Raw genomic sequence first — 14,770 nt, 5'->3', positions numbered from 1 at the left:
ATTTTTATATCAAAAATAGTTGTAGTAACTCAATTCGGAAGACCTTTTAAAAAAAGCCCTTAGAATCTTCAGTCACAGGGAATTAAGTACTTCAATTTCTAAATATATTTTTGTGGCAGAGAAATATGAGGTGAGCAATAAAAGAGTTTCACCCATAAAAATGCTATATTAAGATGCAAACTATGGCATTTGGAATGGATAAGCAGTGAGATCCTGCTGTATAGCATAGGGAACTCTATCTAGTCACTTATGGAGGATAATGTGGGAAAAAGAATATATATATGTGTGTGACTGGGTCACTTTGCTGTACAGTAGAAATTTACAGACCACTGTAAATCAGCTATAATGGAAAAAAAATCTTAAATTAAAAACATTTTTAAATGCTATATTGGTTAAAAAAAAAAAAGGTCTATGTGGAAACAGAATGAAAATACAAGTTCAGAGAGAAAAGGAACAACCTAAAACTTCCCACTGTTAAAGAAGAGCAGGTTTTTAAAAAAATTTTTTTAAATAGAGTATTAAATCACTGCCGTGTTTGGATTTCATATGATGTATTATAAAGTGTTGTGGCAGTTATATTTTAAAATGCAAATATTTACCAAGTGCCAGAAGTCACATCCCTCACAACTTTTAAAATTTACATAAGGGAGTTCCTGTTGTGGCTCAGCAGGAACAAACCCGACTAGCATCCATGAGGTTGTGGGGTCAATCCCTGGCCACGCTCAGTGGGTTAAGGATCCAGCGTTGCGGTGAGCTGTGCTGTAGGTCGCAGCAGTGGCTCAGATCTGGCGTCGCTGTGGCTGTGGTGTAGGCTGGCAGCTGCAGCTCTGATTCAACCCCTAGCCTGGGAACTTCCATGTACCACAGGCTCTAAAAAGCACAACAAACAAAAACTTGCATAAAAAATACTAGATGTCAACTTAAAAATGTGCAAGAGATACATAACTTTTCACAATCGAGGGGGCATACCTAGAGCAAAAGCCCTTTCCAACCCCAGCCTGATGGCCCCCTGCCCCTTGACTCGCACCCTCTCCTGGAGGGAAGCAGGGATGGAGGCCAGGAGGAAGGCGGCCTTGACTGTGGCTCATGGAGACGGCAGGGGCCCGGTCTACACTTCCCTCAGACTCCAGAACCTCGGCCTTTGGGACAGGCCGTGGTCTGCTGGGGGGCCGCACCCCTCCTCCACGGGGAACGAAGCTGCCTTCGGTAGGGGAGGAGGGGCAGAAAATAGGCCTGGGTGAACCAAAAAGGACAGATGTGCAGGCTCAGGTGGAGAGGGAGCCCCGGCCCCAGGCCAGGGCGAGAGTCTCTGCAAACAAGCATGGACCCAGCCCCCCATCCTTGGCCCACAGCACCCCTTCACCTGACGGGAGGCCGTGTTTCCACAGAGGCATGGTTTATTTCATAGACAGCAGAGATGGTATTTCTGAAGGGGAAGCTGAAGCCCAGTCTCAGGTGGGGGCAGAGGGATTAGTTCCAATCACCGAAGACGTGCCTTGGTACCCCACTCCTTCTCCCAGCCCATCCCGATGCCTCTCCCCACTTCATCCTGCACTGTGTATCTGGCTGGTCCAAGACCGTACAGCTGCCCTGGCAGCATCTTCCTCCCACCCGCCCCTCCCCAAGGCCCTGAATCTATGCATTAGGCTGAGAAGAGGTCTCTCAGGAAAGGGAGCAGCATCCTTCCAAAGGCCCAAGGGGCAGGAGGACAGGGTCAGGGGCGGGTGTAGGTGAGGCTCCTCTAGGTGAGAGTCCCGGGGACGAAGCCAAAGGAATGAATCCCTTACTCCAGCGGCTATGCTTCCCTCCAACTGCAGAGGGCGCCACCGAGCACAGAGGCAGAAGGCAGGGCATGGGGCCAACCATTACCCTGCTGCCAGTGGGAAGACCCTGGTGGTGAGAGGGGCAGAGGAGCCCCAGGTCTGCCAGGAAACAGCTGTGTGACTTGGGCAGGCCCTCCCTGACGCTGGGCCTCAGTCTTCTCATCTGTGAACAGGGCTACAGTGAGGATCCAGTAAGAAAGGCTGGTGTGGGTAGAGGCCTGAAGACCGCTGACCCGCTCTTCACCCCCGGCTTCCTGTGACTTCTCCCCTGGCTTCCTGGGGACCCAGCTGGCCCTGGTTCCCGAGAGCCCCTTGGGCTGTGGCACGGCCTCTCTCCTGCCAGCCTGGAGAGCTGGTCCTCCCCTCTCTGTGCCGCCACTGGGGCCTGTGGCGAAAGGCGCTGGAGGAGGATGAGGAGGCCGTCCCGAGGGTGAGGTGACAGGCGAGGTGGGGGCACGGAGGGGTCATACGGCGGCCGTCTGCTTGATGCTGTGGAAGCTGATCCGCGTGGGTGACGTGGGGATGGACATGGCCCGGGCCACAGGCACGCGGAGGGAGTGATGGTCCTGCCAGCGGTGCCACCTCTTCCTCACAGCCGAGCGCACCTGCGGGGGAGGTGGAGGCTCAGCTGGGCCCTCGGAGGCCAGTCCTGGGGTCAGGGACAGTCCCCTCCCCTGCTCCCTGCCCTTGTAGGGCCGTCAGGGGAGGCTGGGGTGGTCCCTCTGCTTGTCACCCTCACACTCAGGGGCAGGCCAGATCCAAAAGCGGGGTCCTTCTCCCCATGCTGTTGGCCTTTGCAGCTCGGGGCTCCTCTCTGCGGCCTCTCTCAAGGCCCCTCCTTCCTCACCTCTCTCGTGGTCCCCCCAGCGTTTCTCTGGGACATGCTGCCTTCCCTGCCCTGACTTGCTCCACCACCTCGCGTCTACAGTGGGACCAGAGGACCCAGCTTCACGGCTCGGCCCCTCGCGCTCTCCCAGGCGCTGGCCAAGTGTGTGCTCCATTCCATGCTTGGCCAGCATCCCTGTCCCTCCTGAAAGGCTTCTCACCTCCTCTGTCGCCCTGACCTCTCCACCTCCTGAAAGACCCGCCTGGCTTACCATAGTGCCCAGCTGAATTAGAAAGCGGCTCATTTAGGAGTTCCCGTCGTGGCACAGTGGTTAACGAATCCGACTAGGAACCATGAGGTTGCGGGTTTGGTCCCTGCCCTTGCTCAGTGAGTTAACGATCCGGCGTTGCCGTGAGCTGTGGTGTAGGTTGCAGACGCGGCTCGGATCCCACGTTGCTGTGGCTCTGGCGTGGGTTGGTGGCTACGGCTCCGATTCGACCCCTAGCCTGGGAACCTCCACATGCCGCGAGAGCAGCCCAGGAAAAGGCAAAAAGCCAAAAAGAAAGGCTCATCTAGAAACCCCGATCGTCACTGGGCCCGTTCTCTGCTCATTCATGCGGCAATGGAAGGATTTTTCTGCAGAATGGATCCCGTTCCCCACGTGCTAGCCTGGCACATGGCTGGACCGAGTAAGAGTCCGTAGGCATTCATGGTTAGCAGCTCCGCGGTCCCTGCGCTCCGGCCCGTGCTGGGCTCCTCTGCTGGACTGTCCCCTCCGGCATCTACTTTAATCCACAGAGACCCAGGCGTGCAGACCCTGCCCCCGCCCTGTGCACAGGAGGGTGAAGGGACCTCAGGGTGGCACTGGCACTGGGATGATTGGAAGCCCTCAGGCCCTGGGGGCTGTCTGCCCTTTGCCCCAGGACCCGCTGTGTGTCATCCCCCACCACAGGCCTGACTGGGCATCTCCCCCAGGTCGGCCATGCTACGATTCTGCACTAGGCCTCGTGAGCTAACCAGGCTTCGCCAGAGCCTGGCTCCCTGGAACCCACGCGGAGGTGCGTGGTCTTCTCTGTGGCGGTGGGGGATAGGAGAGGAGGCACAGGTGTCTTTCTGCTCCCTGGGTCCATGAGAGCCTGATGCCCGGCTCATCCCTGACCCGCTCCTGGAGAGCATGCTTCTGTCGCCACCCGTGTTCTGGCTTCCCTCTTCTGAGAGACCCTGTGGCCTGGGCTCCTGCCCACCTACTCTCTGAGGGCACTGTGGGGAGCCTGCAGGTTGTTTCTAGCCTGCAAAGTTGACCTTAGCAGGTTGGAGTCCCTCAGGCAGAACTCCTGCCTCCCCAACGCGGAGGGGTTTCTCCAGCCTTCTCCCCCACTTCTCTGGAGCAGAGCGGAGCAGAGTTGGGAACTCCCAAAAGGCCGGGGTGGGGGGAGGCGCCCCTCAAACCGCCCTGGAGGGGGGTCTGAGGATCTCAGAGCCAGGCCGCCCCGGGCCGAGTGTCGTACCTCTCCATTGAAGAAGCAGTAGAAGACAGACACGAAGAAACCCTGGGAAGGAAGAGAGGAGTCAGTGACCCGCTCGGGGAGCCGCTCTGCCTGGGGGCGGGGCCGGGGCAGGGACCAGATGGCTCAGATCTGGGTGGGCACCCCCATCACGAAGCAGGGGTACCAGGACCCACTGCAAGTGACAGGTGGCCGTGGCGCATCCTCAGAGCGAGCGCTGGGCGGGCGGTAGGCGTGACGGGGCTGGGGCCCGGGTTCAAGGCGTGCACGGCTTTGACTGTGCCAGCCGCAGGTGGAGCCGCCCGCGGCCCCCCTCTGGCCGTGCGCCCCACCTGGAATGACTGCAGGAAGGAGTTGAAATAGATGAACACGATCTGCGACAGCTCGTCCTCCCCGGGGCTGACGAAGAAGAGCATGTAGGTGATGCCCAGAAGGGGCAGGAGGACCAGGGTGGCCTTCACCGCCTTCCTGGGGGGGGAGAGGGTGACAAGACCCGTCTGAGCCCACCCTGCAGACGGGACCTCACGGGATGGTGTTTCCTCGGGAGCCGGAGCGAGCCCTCGGGGCGAGGACCCAGAAGGCCCTGCCCGGACGTGGGGAGTGGCCCGGATCGCGCCTCCCTCCTCCCCTGCAGGGCGTCGAGGCCCGCATCGCTCACCTGTACTGGATTGTCTCCGAGGTGGTGGAGGCTCGTAACTTTGTCATTAGGATCCTGACGATGTTGAACAGAAAGATAAAATTGATCTGGAGGGAGGGAGCAGGGAGGGAAAAAGGAAGGACCCCGAGGTGAGGATGAGCTGCGAGGCGGCCACCTCCCCTGGGAACCCACTGAACCCCACGTCCCACGCACACACCTGCCCCTCCCCAGTCACGCCAGCACCCTCCTGGGCCTCAAGGCCTCTGCTCCCCTCTTGTCAGGACAGGAAGGTACCCCACTCGCTCACCCGAGGGCTCCAGGGGCTGCCTCTCCACCCCAAGACCCAAGGGAGGAAAAGCAGCCTTGGAGGCAGTGACCCAGGGCACAAAGGCCCCTCCTTCCTGAGGCAGGACTCCTCAGAAAGTTCCTTAAGCCCCTGCCCTTGCCAGGGACACCACCGGGGCTGGGCCTAGAGCTCTGCCCAGCTCTTCCTCCTCTGTTGCAGGGCCCCCACTTGTCAACTGGGGGCGTCCCTGAGGCCCTTCCAACTGAGGACAGCCTCGCCCGGGTGGAGCGGACCTGGCCAGATGGAATGATGGATGATCTGGCTGCCGGGAGGACTGACTCATCTCTCACCACGCATCCCATGCGCCCAGGAAAATTCTAGAACCTTTGCAGACACTCCTGAGGCAACGGAGATGAAACGGCTGTGGGGCTGACTCCAAGACTTATTATCTCCGTTCCAAGCCTTCTGCGACATCAGAGCCTGCTGCCCCCAGCATCAGCCCAGGACCAGCCTCATGCTGCTGTGGTCCCGGTGTGTGTGCAAGTGTCGGCCTGGCAGTGCGCCTGCGTGCGGCCCTCTAACGCTCCATGCAGGTCTGGGCTCTGCGCTTGTGTAAGCATTTGTCTCAGAGCGTGTGGGCGTGTGAGCGTGCCTCTGGGAACATGGATATGCCTGGGTCTCTCTTCACCCATCACCAGGGGCAGGCAGATAGGAAAGTGAGGGTGGTGGGCCTGACACCGTGAGGGTCTCTCTCAAGAAAGTGCCCATGACTCAGGGAGATACATATTAGCCAGCGTGTCTGCTGGCTCATGTGTGTGCACAGGTGTGAACACGTGTACACATACCCCTTCCAGATCCTGGTCCTGACTCCATCATTTCTTAAGCCTCCTAAGTTCTGGATCCAGGGTGGGAGTTTGGGGACATAGGCAGACATCACGGGAAGACATGCCTGTGGCCTCTGGATCACCCCTAAGCTTGACGACGCTCAGCGGACCAAGGCAGGGGGCAGACTCCTCCTCAGCCACAGCCTGCTGCTCTTGTGACCACAGTGTCACCGCCTGGTGACCCTGCAGGGAGGGCTGGGATGGGAAGCCTTCAGCCAGGGCTGCCCATGGTCTGCCGTGCCTTGCTTCTAGCTCCTGGGTTTCTGGTATATTTTCTTGGATCATAAAGTCATCTTAACACATAGGGCAGTCCTAATTTTCTCATACGAGTGATACAAAATCCTTGACCTTTTCTGATTCTTCCTGACTTCTCTGAGAGCAGAGGCAGTTGGACTCAAAAGAGATTCTCATTTCTGCCACATTTCCCTGCATTAAATCTCATACGCCCATCATCCATGCACTCACTAACCAATTCACTCACTTATCTACCCACTCTCATCCGTTTGTCCATCATCCATTAATCCGTTCATCCAAATATTACTCAACCATCCACTCATTGATTTATCTACCCACGCACTCACTCGTTTATTTAACGTGTAACATCCATCCACTCCCCCACCCATCCAGGCATCTACTCAACATTCCATTGAGGGACCCACCCGTCCAGTCAATAAGCACCTGCCGAGCACCTCTGGGCTACAGGGCCCTGTTCTATGCGCTGAGGCGAGAGCAGGGACAGGGACTAGAGTGCAGGGCCTGGGACCCGAGGCCTGATGCCCTCTGCTCCCCCCTGTGCAGCCCCAAAGTCACTCTTCCCTTTTGGGTTCGGTTCCCAGCCTCCTCTATGTCACTCCATTTCCTCTCTTTCTCTCCCATGGCGCCACCTCAGCCCACATGAAGCTCTCCAGCTCTCCCCTCTCTGTCCCCCCCCCCAAATCCCAGCTCTTCAGTGGGCACTGGCTACTGTACCCTGATCTTGTCCAGCCTGGTCTCTGATTTCATTCATCCATTCACTCACTCATTCATTCACTGAATCTACCTGCCATGTACCAGGGCTCTGAGCCTGGCACCAGTGATGGCAGTGGACACGGCTGACCCAGGTTCTGCTGGCAGAAGGCTTGTGGTCTGGGGTTCAGGGGCACTGCCTCTTTCTTAAGGGGCCAGAAAGTCCTGGAAATGGTACATGAGTTGAGAACTAAATGGAGATGGGGGATTGTGCTGGAAGGAGAAAGAAGGCCAGGGGCGAAAGTCCTGGGGTGGGGGAGATAGAGCCCCTCCTCTTCCTACAACAACCCCTGCAGGGCCCTCCCAGCCCAGAATGGTCTCAGGGCAGCTAAGGGCTCCAGTTAGGAATTGAGGGGGAGGGGGTGCGGAGTAAAAGGTAAGGCCAGACCTTCTGGAGGAGCCTCCCAAGAAGCCCACCCTTGCGTCATCCGGTCCATTCTTCCTGGTGCTCGTGCTGACAGCTCACACCCCCACTGGCAGGTGAGTTCCTTGGGGGAGCCAGTTTCACCACCCCTCATCAGTCTCTGGGCCAGAGAGTACCCCTGCCTGATCAGGGCTCAGGCCCGGTGTGGTAGGTATCCGGCCACTGTGCAATCTGACTGGGGGTCTAGCGTTACACGAACCGGAGGCGGGGGCGTGGAGAGGGGCGGGTGGTGGGTCCTGGTCCTGGGCCTCCAAGCCTATCTTCCTTTCTGCTCATTTCCTCACTGCTGTCCGACATCTTTGCCCAGGCCGGCCTTCCTTGGCCGGGTCCCAGCTTCACCAGAAGCCCTTTCCCTCCGGGGCAGGCGCTCATCAGCCGGTGGGGAGCGGATGGGTCTCGTGGGGTTTCCATTCACACGGGGGCAGGGGGTAGTGATTCACTGCAGCTGGCACTCCAAGGACAATGCCATCCCCCCACCCCCACCCCACCCCCACTGACAGCTGACAAGGACAGGCTTCTGCCTCTGAAATGAATGGAGCCCTGATGGTGGAATTTCAGGCTGTGGATAAAAAAACCTCCCTAGTCATCTCTGGTTCATATACATCACGGACATGCCAAAGACGGGGGTCAAATGAATCCCAGAGGATGCCACAAAAGGGAGGAGAGCAAGGAAATAAAAAGAGATAAACAGGAATTGTTTCCAAGGTAGACCAAAGAACCCCCCCATGAGGCATCTGCTGCGTGCAAGGGGATGGCACTCCCTCTCCAGCTTCCCACAAGGAGTGGGGAGCCCTTTAAGGAAGCTGGTGCATACAGGAGCCTGAAATTACCAAGCCTGAAATAAGTCTTACGTAAACACCAAGCTCTTATGGGGCTTTTGTGTAAATGTCTCTTTTTTTTAACGTATGATATATAATGGGTTCGTTGGTGCAGCACGCAGCCTCTGCTTCACCTCTACCTTAATTAAAGCTCGCGCTGGATTAAAAACATGGCGGCAATTATAGTTTAGATGTGAATACATTTGGCGAAGGGCGGGGAGCTGCATAAGGAACAATTGCTCATTACACTGAGTGCCATCCACTGCTCCAGGCTGGGGGCGGTGGGCTGGGCCCTGGAGGGGGTCGCTGCGGGTGGAGGGAGATCTAAGTCGGGGCTGAACAGAATCCTACAGACCCTTCTCCTGCCCCCAGCTGGCCCCTCGCCTGGATGTCTCAGCACTGCACCTGGCAAGGGGTTGTCAGGTGTCGGAGGCGCTAGAAATCTGCCATTATTCAGACCCATTCACTGCCCAGAGAAAGCACCTGAGGGCCAGCGAGGGGAAGGTGCTGCATCAGGGTGTGGAGAGAGGGGAAGGGGGAGCTGGGGCCGGGGGGGCCAGGCAGTGGGGGTGGCGGGTACAGAGTGTGTGCTGGGGGGCAGTGGGGGGGGGGAGGGACACACTCCAGGCCACATCTTTTGCCAGCATCTCTGCTGGGTGGGTCCTCTGCTGTCCTCCTGGTGCCCAGCCCTGGCCCAATTCCCAGTGGGCACTTACCAGGAGCACGAGGATGATGGGGCCCTGGTAAATGTAGTCCACCAGGTCGCCGGGCTCCTTGCCAAACCAGCACCTACAAAGAGGGGGTGGCTGTAAGTAGCCTGCTGAGCCACAGCCTGGGGACTACTGCAGACTGGGGACCAGAGTTCTCCAGCTTGACCCTTTCTGAGACCCGATTTCCATGGCTGCTCACTCCCCAAAAGCCTGGGTGGACAGCCCTAGCTGCCCTGACCACTCTGATTCACCCCTGGGCTGCCTCTTGCCCGACATGGACAGTCTGGTCTGCCAGGCAGATTGAGGCAGGCCCCGGGGCTCCTCCTCCTCCCCGTGCCCCCACCCCATCCCACCCCAGATGGCTGGGCCTTGGGCTGGACATGCTGGAGGCTCATGAATGGAGAGCTGGGCTCCCCCTCGCTGGCCCAGTGCCCAACCACCCATACCACCTGTTCCCGCACTGCTTAGACCTGCCGCTCGTTGTGCCAGGCACTCAGCTGCACAAAGCAGGAGCCTTCTCCCGGTAGATCCCTGGCTTCATTCACCCAGGGAAGGGGGGCTGCTGCTACTAGAGTCTTGGTAATTCTCTGGGAATGCTAAGGGGTGGAAAAGCTTCAGGGTCTGGGAGAGGCTGACCCAGGACCCAGTCTGGCCCTTCCCGCAATTCCACTGGACCTCATGAAGGCCGCACAGACTTCAGGAAATTCTGACTGTGTCCTCTGCAGCCTCAGAGGGCATCCAGTGCCCGCTGCCTCAGGTATGAATCGCCCCTGTGGCCTCCCAGCACCAGAGTTTCTGTTCTTTGCTTGAATGCCCCCTTTGACAGGAAGTTCACTACCTCTCAGGGCAGCCCTCTCACTCTCAGGCAGCTTTTATCATTAGAAGCTTTCTTTCTTTCTTTCTTTTTTTTTTTTTTGTCTTTTTGCTATTTCTTGGGCTGCTCCCGCGGCATATGGAGGTTCCCAGGCTAGGGGTTGAATCGGAGCTGCAGCCACCGGCCTACACCAGAGCCACAGCAACGCGGGATCCGAGCCGCATCTGCGACCTACACCACAGCTCAAGGCAACGCCAGACCCTTAACCCACTGAGCAAGGGCAGGGACCGAACCTGCAACCTCATGGTTCCTAGTCGGATTCGTTAACCACTGTGCCACGACGGGAACTCCTTTTGTTTTTTTGTTTTTTTTTTTGTAGAAGCTTTCTAATGGGCTCCTGGACCCCATCCATTCTTGTCCCTGTCCCCAAATCCCATTTGCCCTCTCCAGCCTCAGAGACTGTTTTAAGATTTGCATAGAGAGATTGTCGTTCCCTGTCTCTTCTCAGCTGGTGGCACCCAATTTCCCAGCCACTCCTTGGATGACCCACAGCCAGAGTTGCCATTATTTGGGCTGAGACTCAATAGTTTAAAGTTTCTGATGCAGAGAAGGTCCCAGAATGGGGCACTGCTCTCCAGGCAGAGACTGGGATGCCGGAATGAAACAAGTGCCCATGGCCTTGGCCTGGGCATCTATGAGAGGCTCAGTGCCACAGCCTTGGATGTACTCTGGGCTAAAAGCCAGGAGCCCTTGGCCTCATCCATGTACCCCAGGCCAGACTTGCCACAACCAACTCCGGAGGAGGCCTTGCCAAAGGCCAAGGGGGTCATGCCTTGCGTGTTGAAAGGAAACACGATTCCTAACACAATTCAACCAAGTTGATTTGACACCTACCACGGGAGTGCCTCTGGGTGCCTGGGGGAAATTTTTTTCAATTTAAGGATGAAGGAAAAGTGACTCTTTCCTGCTGAGGCTGCAATTCCTGCCCTTGGCTTAGCTGGAACTCATGGCTGAGCTGTCCTAATATCGCTCTGACCCCTGTGGCTGGCCCGTCCTACTCACTGTTTATTCTCATAGTAGAGCTTGCCAATGGCCCAGGCGATGATGATGGGGCAGGGGACGCCTGAAAGAAGGACAGACACAGCTGTAGTGGACAGACAGATGGTCAGGAGCCCCTCTTGTAGAACCCAGGGTAGAGGGGACCACCAGGGGCTAGGGTCATGTTTCCAATCCATTCCACCTGCAGGCCATCCATGATCCCAGAGGGTCCTGTCCTCTGATTTTGCCCCCTCTCCTTCTCCCACTCTCAGCCATCCCTTGCAAGCAGGTCAGAGAGATGAGGGGATGGCATGATTTTCTGAGATATTTTTGGTTAGAGAAACGGAGCTGGCCAGCGTCTCTTGTGAAGCCAGGGACACTGGTCTCTGAATTAGCCACCCCAGACAAAAAAAGGGAGGGCTACTTGTGGAATGTCCTTTTGGAGGGACTGTTGGCTTCTTTCTCGCCAGCGTGGAGGGGAGTGGCTGCATCCTTGGACGGTCCTGGGGATGGCAGCCAGGAATGTGGTCCATCCTGGAACCCAAGATGAAGGGAGGTGACCCTGTGAGCTGTCTCCTCCCCAGGAGGCCCTGCAGATCCCCCGGGACCCTCACACCATCCAATGAAGAGGAAGAGCCACTTGCGCAGGCGCTCAGTGGAGTAGGTCATGACGATGGCCGTGTGCAGGTAGCAGCCCTCGGCGAACATCCAGAAGAAGTTGGTCACCACGAAGTAGTTGAAGACGGTGGTGATGCAGCGGCACCAGACCTGCAGGGGGCAGGCAGCAGTCAGCAGTCAGCGGCCGCCTGGGGCCAAGGCCCATGTGTGCAGCCCAGGGGATGATGGAGGGGAGGGGGTTTTAGTTGGGTCATGGACACGGCATTAAATACCGTCGGATCTCAGTCTGGGATGCTTCCTCCTTCATCGTTTCTCTTTCACTTTTTAGATTAAGTTGAGGCTCCCCTGGTACCAGGGTATCTGACATGCCCCCTAGTGCTTCCTAATCTCTCTTTTTCATAAAGAGACGGGGAGTCTGGGTCTGAGATCTCTGCAGGCAGAGGCGAGAAGTGGACGGCACTGTTGTCTTTTCACCATCGTTTTTTTGAGGGTCACCTTCAATTCACAGCGAGTCAGATTGGTTTCCACGTAGAAACAGGATATGAAATTTCATGTAGAAAAAAAGTAGCCAGTTGATGAACAGACAATTGTTACAGAAATAGCACCGGGTCTGCCAAAGCGAGTGCCGCTGTGGAGGTGATGCTCCTGAATTTCTAGGTTTACGAGATTCTGGGCCAAGTGTGGTGACCTCTGTCTCTGAAGGGAGGCGTGCGACCTCCAGGACCCTGGCAAGGGGCCGTACCTCTCTGAACCTGGAGGTGGAGGTGGCAGAGGCAGGCACCAGGAAATGAATGGTGCTGCCATTTGCCTTCTCAGGTGAAGGGAATTTGTCCCTGTCCCCCTGAGCGGGACGGCTACCCCTCCCTCAAAAGGGAGACGGTGCAGGCAGAGGTCAGGCCTGCCCAGAGCCACAGGGGGCCACAGCCAGGTCTGGTCTCAAGACAGAGGTCCTCTTGAGAAACTCTGCTTGGCCATCTTTCCCAGGGCCTCATGCCCAGGACACCCTCAGAGCTGAGCTTGGGACGTGGGGAAAGGTAGGTGGCCAGAGGAGCCCAGTGATGGGGAGCTGACGGCCCCCGTGGACATCTCAGCCCCTCTCTGTCCCGCCCTGACTGCCTCGGTTGTCAAATAATCTATCAGCTGAGCTGATCACAGCCTCCACAGCGTCCCCCCACAGTCCCAGCCCTGATCTTGGGCCCCACGTGGCGGTCCCTCTCCTCGCTTCCGAGACGGTCCTGTTGAGCTGAGTCCTGAAAGATCCCCTCCTCCCAACCCTGCCTTTTCGACACGTTAATGATGCCTTATCAGTACAAGCCAACACTGGGTGGCAGGGCATGCCAAACTGGATTGAGTTCCACTGGTGCTGAGGTAGGGCTCAATGTTGGGCCAAGTTCAGGGTCAAACCAGGCTGGGCATGCGCTCCTGTTCAGCCATCCAAAGACAATGCATTGAGCAGTAGCTAATATTGGGCCAAAGAGCTCTGTACATGGCCCCATTCTAGGCTCTGGTTTGATGACTTAGACATAGTGCAACAGCAGTTGACATGAATCTGGGGAGGCCAGCTCAAGATCCTGCTGACCTAGATGCAGAGGGCATCATGATGGCATCACTTAACCTCTCTCAGCCTCAGTTTCCATGTCTGTATAATAAGGCGGGGGGCGGGGGGAGTCCCTACACCTCTCATTGAAATGAAGTGAGATAAAGCTTAACAGAGGATTAATTTTAGCCTCCTTTTCCCTAAGGGATCTTTGGGAGGGGCTGAACTCACAAGCTGGGGAGGGGAATAGGATAAACCAAAGTCTGGTGTCAGGTTGGTGCTGCTCCCAAGACCCTGGCCTGGAACCCCATTTCCCCATCCCTAGCTCAGGAGGGACACTGATTGGGTGGGGGGAGCTCAGATGCAGGTCTGCACCTGGGGACTCGGCAAGGGAGGGACCCCCTGGCCAGAGCCCAGAGCCCCCCAGGCCCAGCCCCAAACCTCCACCCAGGACCTCGTTGCTCTCATGCACTTCATGGTCGATGAGCTGCAGCAGGAACCACAGGACATTTCGCAGGATAAAGGTGGTGATGAGGTTCCAGTGAATCACGTTCCGCAGACAGCGGATGCTCCTGAGGGAGGCCCAGGTCAGGGGTCAGCTGGCACAGGCTGCACCTGGGGTCAGAGCTCAGCTGGGGCAAGGGTCAGGGGCCAGTTGGGGTCATGGGCCATGGGTGTCCCACCATGAGGCCAGGGAGAGACTCAGCCTGGGGCGAAGGTAGGGCTGTACCAGGAGCCAAATTCCCAATCATGGTGGCCACAGTTGGGTCTCCCAGAACCAGTTACCCTTCTGCCTCCTGCAAGCCTGCCAGGGGTCAGTGCCCAGGCTCCCCCCCCAAACCCCCTCTGTCCACTGGCTCCAGGGCCCCTGGTGTGGAGGTGAGAATGTCTGGGAGAGGTGAAGGGGGTGCTACGGGTGAGGCCAGGGAAAAAGCAGGGTGGGATGAACTCACCGCAGGGCCAGGAAAAGCAGGAAGGCGGCCACGAGGGCTGCCACGGACACGCAGTGGCCCAGGTAGTTGACAACGAGGGCTATGCGGTAGTGCAAGTCGTACTTCCTCTGCTGGAGACACAGACAGACACTTGGGCAGATGGAGGCTTGTGGCATGTGAAGGGTGGGACCAGGCACTCTAGCAACGGCCGCCCTGTGTGTCCCGACGTCGGGGGCAGAAGAGGCTGCAAATGTCATGACCACGCCTGGCTCCCAGAGCTCTCTCCTGTCGGCCTGTGGCTCTCGGTCTAAGCGGCTGTGGCCAGGCCTTCCCACGTGCAATTTCGGGGCAGATCTGGACACCAGGTATTCTGACCTCTGCCAGAGGTGTGGGTATGTAGATCCTATTTTATTTTTGATTCTGGAATGGGAGTTGCTACACCTGTGCTTTGTCTCAGCTCACAGCCTAGTGGGCTGAGCGATGAAATGTACACTGATTTCTATCTTTGGGACTCAGTTTTGACATCTGTACCACACAGCTAACCTACAGTCTCAGAAGCAGTGACCTGTGGCAGGTCTGCCCCGTGGGTGTGGCAATGAGGTGGTGTTTTATCTGCAGAGATTTTAAGAACAATTTTAAGACCAATATTAAATGTCTTTTGGGGGGCTGCTCCTGCAGCATGTGGAAGTTCCTAGGCCAGGGATGGAACTCGTACTGCATCAGAGACCCAGGTTGCTGCAGTGACACCGCCAGATCTTTAACCCATTGCACCATGAAAGCACTCTAGTCTGCTTCTTATTGTCACCACACTCCAGCAATTCTAAGCAGCGGTAGTGATGAAGCACTCCTTCCTGTGGGGGCGCAGACGACCCCCAACCCCACCCCGTGTTGGTTTTGCCGCTGCTCAGAGCAG

General features: G+C 57.2%; 1 protein-coding gene across 8 annotated transcripts in view; it reads right to left on the bottom strand.

The window, feature by feature from the left end:
- Positions 1-1,379: 1,379 nt before the first annotated feature.
- Positions 1,380-14,770, bottom strand: part of CRHR2 (corticotropin releasing hormone receptor 2) — a 44,280-nt gene continuing 30,889 nt past the window's right edge. For 2 of the 8 annotated variants that reach the window (XM_047763608.1, XM_047763612.1), the window contains 9 exons: positions 13,879-13,988; positions 13,380-13,497; positions 11,385-11,538; positions 10,795-10,855; positions 8,925-8,997; positions 4,813-4,898; positions 4,487-4,622; positions 4,158-4,199; positions 1,380-2,428 (listed from right to left, as the gene is read on the bottom strand). In XM_047763608.1, coding sequence (XP_047619564.1) covers positions 2,288-2,428; positions 4,158-4,199; positions 4,487-4,622; positions 4,813-4,898; positions 8,925-8,997; positions 10,795-10,855; positions 11,385-11,538; positions 13,380-13,497; positions 13,879-13,988 — 921 coding nt within the window. In that variant the 3' untranslated portion in view covers positions 1,380-2,287. The remainder of the gene's footprint in view (positions 2,429-4,157; positions 4,200-4,486; positions 4,623-4,812; positions 4,899-8,924; positions 8,998-10,794; positions 10,856-11,384; positions 11,539-13,379; positions 13,498-13,878; positions 13,989-14,770) is intronic. The other 6 variants (XM_047763605.1, XM_047763607.1, XM_047763613.1 and 3 more) reach the window with 6 other exon arrangements.

The sequence above is a fragment of the Phacochoerus africanus genome, chromosome 16 (genome assembly GCF_016906955.1).
Source record: "Phacochoerus africanus isolate WHEZ1 chromosome 16, ROS_Pafr_v1, whole genome shotgun sequence".
NCBI classification, from domain to species: Eukaryota; Metazoa; Chordata; class Mammalia; order Artiodactyla; family Suidae; genus Phacochoerus; species Phacochoerus africanus.
Note: the sequence above shows the minus strand (reverse complement) of the source record. Positions and strands in the feature narration are given on the sequence as shown.